The sequence below is a fragment of the Clarias gariepinus genome, chromosome 7 (assembly GCF_024256425.1).
Source record: "Clarias gariepinus isolate MV-2021 ecotype Netherlands chromosome 7, CGAR_prim_01v2, whole genome shotgun sequence".
Lineage (NCBI taxonomy): Eukaryota > Metazoa > Chordata > Actinopteri > Siluriformes > Clariidae > Clarias > Clarias gariepinus.
In genome coordinates this window covers 28,780,071-28,787,807 of record NC_071106.1, presented here as the reverse complement: position 1 = coordinate 28,787,807, position 7,737 = coordinate 28,780,071, and the positions used below count along the sequence as shown (strand labels likewise).

General features: G+C 38.5%; 1 protein-coding gene across 3 annotated transcripts; it reads left to right on the top strand.

The window, feature by feature from the left end:
- Window positions 1-2,653: 2,653 nt before the first annotated feature.
- slitrk3a (SLIT and NTRK-like family, member 3a) lies at window positions 2,654-7,230 on the top strand. 3 transcript variants are annotated; one of them, XM_053500139.1, is made up of 3 exons: window positions 2,654-2,965; window positions 3,320-3,413; window positions 4,506-7,230. In XM_053500139.1, the coding sequence occupies exon 3, from the start codon at window positions 4,555-4,557 to the stop codon at window positions 7,165-7,167; it is 2,613 nt and encodes an 870-aa protein (XP_053356114.1). In that variant the 5' UTR covers window positions 2,654-2,965; window positions 3,320-3,413; window positions 4,506-4,554; the 3' UTR covers window positions 7,168-7,230. The 3 variants fall into 3 exon arrangements, with proteins under 3 accessions (XP_053356114.1, XP_053356116.1, XP_053356115.1); XM_053500140.1 differs by lacking the exon at window positions 2,654-2,965 and adding an exon at window positions 3,119-3,165; XM_053500141.1 differs by lacking the exon at window positions 3,320-3,413.
- Window positions 7,231-7,737: the final 507 nt, after the last annotated feature.

The following is a 7,737-nucleotide window of genomic DNA, read 5'->3' as shown; positions in this document are numbered from 1 at the left end:
TACATTTACAAATTAGAGGAAATAGTAAACTGTAATATTTTTTTTATATTGTCAACTTGTTGGTTTTAATGTTGTATCATGGAGGTTCATGCATCTGACTTCAATCTCATCATGGTCTTGTATATGGCTAATTTGCTTCTCCTCCAAATGCCGTTCTGTTTCTCATGTACATTTCAGATTTCTCAAATGTTTCTAAAGTAAGTCTTGTGTTGTATCTCTGTTGTGTCTCTTTGTTTTTTTCTCCTGAGTTATACTTGGAAGAAATAAAAAAGACAAAGTTGAGCTTATAATTAGAAAGCTCACTTCAGTCTCATGAGACTAGAAAATCATCATTCTGAGCAACATGATTTTGCTAGGGTAAAGTGACTAAAGAAGGGTCCAGCAAAATTTTCCTAAGGCCTGTACTTTATCTTAAACCATTCAGATTAGCTGAGAGCAGCTTAGAAAAAAAAAAAAATGCCTTTAAACAGTTTGTTACAGATGACATCTTTATAGCTGTCAGGTGGGGAGTGTTTTGCCTATCCGGTTAGGTATTATGATGTGTTTGCTTGAGACTCTTATTTTGAAAATTACCTGACCGATCAAGACAGCAGCCATCTTAGTTCAGTTTGCTCGGGTCTCTCAAGCATTACAGTCCATGTGACTTCTGTTATAGGTTTCTGTAATGTTCACATCTTTGATAGCATTGTCAATAAGGTTTTTTTTTTTGTAAAATGTGTAAATTTAGGCCATTTTCTTTATTTCCTATGCTGTATTTGTAATAATTAAGCATTAATTTATATGCTAATTAATATTCTATTGCATTCTGTTCACCAATGACACCAGTATTGTTGTTGATAGTTTCACTCTCATTCAATGCACTTGAATGAATTAGGGGTTTGGTACAGTAACTATACTCTTTATTTGAACGCAATGTGGCTTGCAGCTGTACTGTGTTCACTCATACGAAAACACTCAAGGACAGCAGTACAATCAGAAATAAAATCTCATGACTCTGTTTCATGAGATTGGCTGACAGCATTGCACACCACTGTTCATCAAGAGGCACCAGCCACTTCTAATGTTTCTTTTTCCTTTTTTCTTTCTCTCTGGCAGTAAATACTCTTTGCCTATTTTTAACATGCTTTGCACTCAAGGGTCAGATGAAGTCCTCAAGGTGCTGTCCCACTGAGGCATTGAGTTGTGTACCTTTTCCCGACACTACCTTTTTTGTGACCTTTCAAATTTTTGTTATAATAAGTAATATACCAGGAATCTTGTAGAATAATTAAGAAATCAGGAAAACATTTTTCAGAGTGAGGTTATACTGCTAAAACAATTTTTACAGTGCGTGATACTGCTTGTCCTGTATTTGTCCTAGGGTGCTTGGAGCCTTCCTAGGGATCTTAGTGCACAAACACACAAACACACTACAGTCAATTTGAAATACTAATACAAATACCTACATGTATTTGGCCAGTGGTTATACCCACTAAGCCACCTCTGACTACTGACTACTACTAATGATCACAATAATGCATTTGTAATTTTGCTTTTCATTTTTTTTTTTTTTTTTTACCTTATTCTGGTCAATGTCTTTACACGGGTAAAGCAGAGCACAATATGAACACACATTCAAACGCCTACCCACATCTAGCTAAGATTTAGCATACTGTTGGTAGTCTGGAAAAAGCAGAGGAAGGTTTTCAGATAGATCATAAATAGAAACTCCACAAGGTAATTCAAGCTCAGGATAATAATAATAATAATACATTTTTTAGTAATTGCTTTTATTTTATTCTCTTTAGTGTCTTTACAGGATTGCTGGCTTCAAGACAGGAATACTTCCTCCATGGGTTAGCATCACAGATGGGAACACACACACACACACACACACACACACACGCGCACACATACATTCACATTCTCATCCAAATTTAGCTGTGATTTAGCATAGGTAGTCTAGAAAACCCAGAGGAAGGTTTTTGCACACATTACCCCAATCTCACGACCACAATGTGCTTGCTATGCCACTTAATAAAAATAATAATAAATTTTAGTATGCTTTTATTATTCTGATTGCTGTATTTTAAATCTACATCTGTTCTTGATAATAGCGCTCTCTCTCTCTCTCTCTCTGTGTGTGTGTGTGTGTGTGTGTGTGTGTGTGTGTTTGTGTGTGAGAGAGAGAGAGAGAGAAAGAGAGAAGGGTTGAGTTACAGATCTTGGTCGCCCACTACAGGACAACAGGAAAAGATCTGCTGAAGAGAGATTAGTCTAAAGACAGAGATCCTTTCATGAGCTCAGCCTACTGCATAAAGATCGAAACCAGACAGAGAGGGAAATAGAGAGAGAGAATAAACGTACACAGCTGTGTAACCCTACAGACAAAAAAGAATGGAGCCGTTCTGAATAAATACAATGAGAATACAATTTAACTAAACACACTAGATAGACAGATATGGCAGAGACCAAAGTACAATTGACTTGGGATGCGATTCCCTGATCAACACCAAATATATAACCATAGACAGAGAGAATGAGAGAGAGGGTGAGAGAGAGAGAGAGGCTGATGCACACCCTCCTTCTCCTCCTCCTCCTCCTCCTTCCTTCAATCTCTCGTCCTCCCTCTTGCTCGCTTTCCTTCAAGCTCATTTCACATTGAGGTCTCGCACTGTGCTGATATACCACGTCTCCTCTATGTGAATGAACACAGTTGATGCTGCTGCACTATACATGAATTAAGCTGTATCTCATTAATTTCTTCATCTGATTTGCAACCATAAACCAACCTAACAGAGGAGAGAGGGGAAAAAAGGACATCGATTTCCAATTACGTCTTCACCTCATTTGCTTTGGAAGAGTAAGGCGAGACAGACAGACTCCAATACAGGGGATGGTGTTTAAGATGGAAAGATCCAACAAGCTTTAAATTCTTGGATGGCCCCTTTTTTGTGGAAGCTATTGATGTCTGTTAGAAGAAGAGGTGAGTGTTGCCATGAATCCTCGGACGTGGGAGGACAAATGCATCTCAGTCTCTATTTTTAATCCAAACCTGCTCAGTAATTTCTGCTACAAGATGGATCTCTCTATATGTTTTTGTAAATCTCAGCAGGAAAAAGACTATGCTGCTGTCACTGTTTTTGGCAAAGCTAAAATCTTTACCACCATCAGCATTTTGTAAAGGTCTGATTTTATAGTCTTTATAGGAGTGTGTTATAGAGTTAAAATGTCAGTGCAATTGTATATATACATATACTGCAGTTGATGGAGTTAATAGGATTTTTTAATTATTTATTTATTTAGTAATTTATTTATTTATTTATTTATTTATTTTCAGTGCATGTTTTCCTTCAACCTAACACATCTGGACCTGTCTTTACATCCATTCTGGCATAGGAGATGTAAAGTTGGAGCCCACTGAAAAAAACAGAGTAGGTACCTGCAGCATTTAGAATCAAAGTGATGTTGTATTATAAAATTATTATTTAAAATTTGGAACTGGGAATGCATACGTACACACATAAATGTCGAGGCACAGGCTTTGGCTGGCACAAAGTGTGCTATTCATCTAAGATGGCAACTACCATTTTCCCCCTATTTTGCATAAATGCTTAATGGAAGTCTTTCATCCTTTCTGACAACACATTTCTAATCAAAATCAACATTTTAGACCATAGCACAGGGTATAGTGTCTGGAACTGTAACACATTTAGCAGTTTTTATTTATCAGTGTCTCTACCAACGCGCTGATTTAAGTGTCTTCAGCCTAAAAAAAAAACAAAGTGACTTAGATATGCATTGCAAATCTGGTAGGAGAGCATTTAGAGGAAGGAAATAGTGTCTCTCTTTATCTATTTTTTTTTTTAATAGTTATCCATATGTCCAATCTGAGCATTGTAAGATAAATACAACTCTTCTTTCTGCTCTTAAAAAAAAGAATAAAAAAAATAGAATGCAGGGTGCAGCACACTGCCTGGAGTGTTAAATTGTTAAATGTCCACTCTGTCCTACTAGCTGTGTGTGTGTGTGTGTGTGTGTGTGTGTGTGTGTGTCCGTGCCTGTGCGAAGGTGGGTGGATAAGAGAGAACGAGAGATAGAGTGAAAGAAGATGAGAGCTCCTGTCTGGTCTGATGCATTGAAGACCAACATGATTAATTGGAGGAACAGTTGTGCTATGAAAATTTGCAATGACACTCAAAATCATGCATGATGTGATTTAGTTGTAAACATGGGTGTGTACTTTTTCCTGACAGAACTAGAACATCACGTCACCATGATGCTTATCCTGGTGATTGTACTAAAATTTATTATATTAATTTACTGTTTTAAATGCATTTACTTTCATACTGCGGGAATTTTATGAGTACATTTTATATTTTCCCGATGATGGTGTGAGGGAATAATTGAATGTGTTGTTGTTGAATATAAATCCCAAAAACATTTTTACAAATTTAATGCAAGTATTGCAGCCACTTCCCAAATATTTGTGTCTCTTATTTTTATTTTTTTTATGTTTGTCTCAGTGCAGTGAAGTGGCACTCAGCCGCGACTTCATCAGGTTTTGGAGGAAGGATGCTGTGGGTAACCCTGCTAAGCACAATAGCTTTAGGGTGGACTACGCCAATCCCCTTGCTGGATGAGTCTGAAGAAATAGACGAGCCTTGCTTTGACCCTTGCTACTGTGAAGTCAAGGAGGGCATTTTCCATGTGCACTGTGACAGCAAAGGATTTACAAATGTCAGTCAAATTTCCCAGTCATGGGCAAGGCCATTTAAGCTCAATTTGCAGAGGAACTCATTGCGCAAGCTATATTTTAACAGCTTTTTGCACCTCAACAATGCTGTGTCACTCAATTTGGGGAACAATGCACTGCAGGACATTCATGCTGGTGCATTTAATGGATTGAGCATTTTAAAAAAGCTCTTTTTACATGAGAACAAGTTGGAGGTATTCAGAAATGATACTTTTCTGGGACTTGAAAGCCTGGAATATCTTCAGGCAGATTACAATGTCATAAAGAAAATAGAAAGTGGTGCTTTTCGAAATCTGTACAAACTCAGAGTGCTTATTTTGAATGACAATTTGATACCCATGCTCCCCAATTTCTTATTCAGGTCTGTATCATTAACGCACCTTGATTTGCGTGGCAATCGATTAAAGACTCTCCCTTATAAGGGGACATTGGAGTATGTAGGCCGTAGTCTAATGGAGATTCAGCTTGAAGAAAATCCATGGAACTGCGTGTGTGAGATTGTACAGCTCAAGACATGGCTGGAGAGAATACCATACACAGCTTTGGTGGGTGATATCACTTGTGAATATCCATTTCACTTTCATGGAAAGGATCTCCGTGAGATCAAAAGGAGTGAGCTATGTCCCCTGCTTTCTGAAGCTGAGATAGAAGTAAAACTCAGCATCCCAAGGCTACCTTTTAGTAATGAAAATATGTGGCCCACCAAACCATCATCCATGTTGTCATCTTTCCATAACACTGCCTCCTCGGTGGAGTATAGAGAAAGGTATGCTAAGCCAACAAAACGCCCTAAGCCCACAAAAGCACCACCAACTCCACGAAGCCTTTATCCTGGTCCAAACCAACCTCCTGTACAGGGCTATCAAACAAGACCACCTATTCCAATCATCTGCCCGACAGGATGCATGTGTAATCTACACATCAATGACTTGGGACTTACTGTAAATTGCAAAGAGAAAGGCTTTCACAACATATCTGAGCTCTTGCCACGGCCACTAAATGCCAAAAAACTCTATCTGAGTGGTAACTTGATTCAGAAAATATACAGATCAGATTTTTGGAATTTCTCCAGTTTGGATTTACTTCATTTGGGTAACAATCGGATATCATATGTTCAAGAAGGTGCCTTCGTCAACTTGCCCAATTTGAAAAGTTTATATCTGAATGGTAATGATATCGAAAGGTTGACTCCAGGCATGTTTCGTGGTTTACAGATGCTCACCTACCTTTATTTAGAGTACAATGTTATACGTGAGATTCAACCAGCTGCTTTCAGTCTGATGGCAAACCTGCAGCTGGTTTTTTTAAATGACAATCTGCTGCGCACACTTCCTGTCAATGCTTTTGCTGGCACTTCTCTGTCCAGGCTAAATCTACGCAACAACTATTTCCTGTATCTCCCTGTTAGTGGAGTGTTGGAGCACCTTGATTCCATTGTACAGATTGACCTGCACCAGAACCCATGGGAATGCTCATGTGACATTGTTCCACTCAAGCAGTGGATTGAGAAACTGAGCTCTGTCATTGTGGTTGGAGAAGTAACTTGCAAGACTCCGGAGTCTGCTTTTGGCAAGGACCTTCGCACCCTCGAACTTGAGCTCATCTGCCCAGAATTGAAATTTTCAGCTGCTTCTCCTGGACTTGCTAATGATGTTACTTCCACCAGTGATAATGGATTAGGATATGCCCCTTCCACAGGAACAATACCACTTTCTGTTCTCATCCTCAGTCTTTTGGTCTTGTTCATCTCTGCTGTATTTGTTGCTGCTGGCCTATTTGCTTTTGTATTAAGGAGAAGGAAGAAACTACCATTTAAAAAACGTCAGGAAGTGGTGGATCTGACTGGGATCCAGATGCAATGCCGGATATTTGAGGAACAACAAACCTCACCTGAGAAACCTGCTTCTGGACATGTTTATGATTACATTCCTCATCCTGTTACTCAAATGTGCAACAATCCCATTTACAAGCCACGTGAGGGTGAAATAGATGGTGAACAATTTTTAGAGACAAAGGAAACAAGCAGTAATTATCGAACTCTTTTGGAGAAAGAGAAAGAGTGGACTATGGCTGTGTCAAATTCTCAACTTAACACTATTGTGACAGTAAATCAGTCTGGTAAAGGGGCTGGATTTCATGAAAATGGAGTGCTTTGCCCCACAGTGATTGAAAACAAGAGACCAACTCCAACCGTGGGGTTTGTAGACTGCCTTTATGGCACTGTTCCAAAATTAAAGGACATGCACGTTGCACATGCACATCCTCCAGGAATGCAATACCCAGATTTGCAGCAAGATGCCAGATTAAAAGAAACTTTACTTTTTACTGGGGGTAAGGGATTTCCAGAGCAAAATGAATACCTCGAGTTAAGGGCCAAACTCCAAACCAAGCCAGATTACCTCGAAGTTCTGGAGAAATCATATAGATTCTGATGACAAGGAGAGCTCACTTCCATATATATAGCAACCCCAACCACTAAAAATGTATTAAGAAAGGCATGGAACATATATATATATATATATATATATATATATATATATATATATATATATATATATTAAAAAACACATATATTCCCCCAAATTACTTTGGAGGAAAGGCCATACTCAGATATTCAATAAAGTGCCTTTTTTTCAGAGTAGCCAGCAATGTTATGACCCTTATTTTTATATAAAACAGATTTGTTTGTGCCATGGGTTTTATGGGAGAGCGTGACACAGCATTACAGCCGCATGACTGCTGGAGAATTGTCACATATTTACCTTTTGTCCTCTCTCACACATACGGATATTTGCCCAAAAGCCTGCCACAGTTTGGAGAATATTGCAGCTTGCTGCATGCGTTCAACTGCGGAGGTGGATACCGCTGAAAATAACAGATACTTTATCTTCAATGAAAATACTGTGCAATGCAGTACTGTTTGATGGTCTATTTATTTTCTATATTCTAAAAAAATAGACATGAGAAGTCCTCTTGCAGAGATGCACCCAAGGATCAATGTT

Bases quoted from the DNA above. Each gene is read 5' to 3' on its own strand.
- slitrk3a (XM_053500141.1), top strand. From the start codon at position 4,555: ATGCTGTGGGTAACCCTGCTAAGCACAATAGCTTTAGGGTGGACTACG.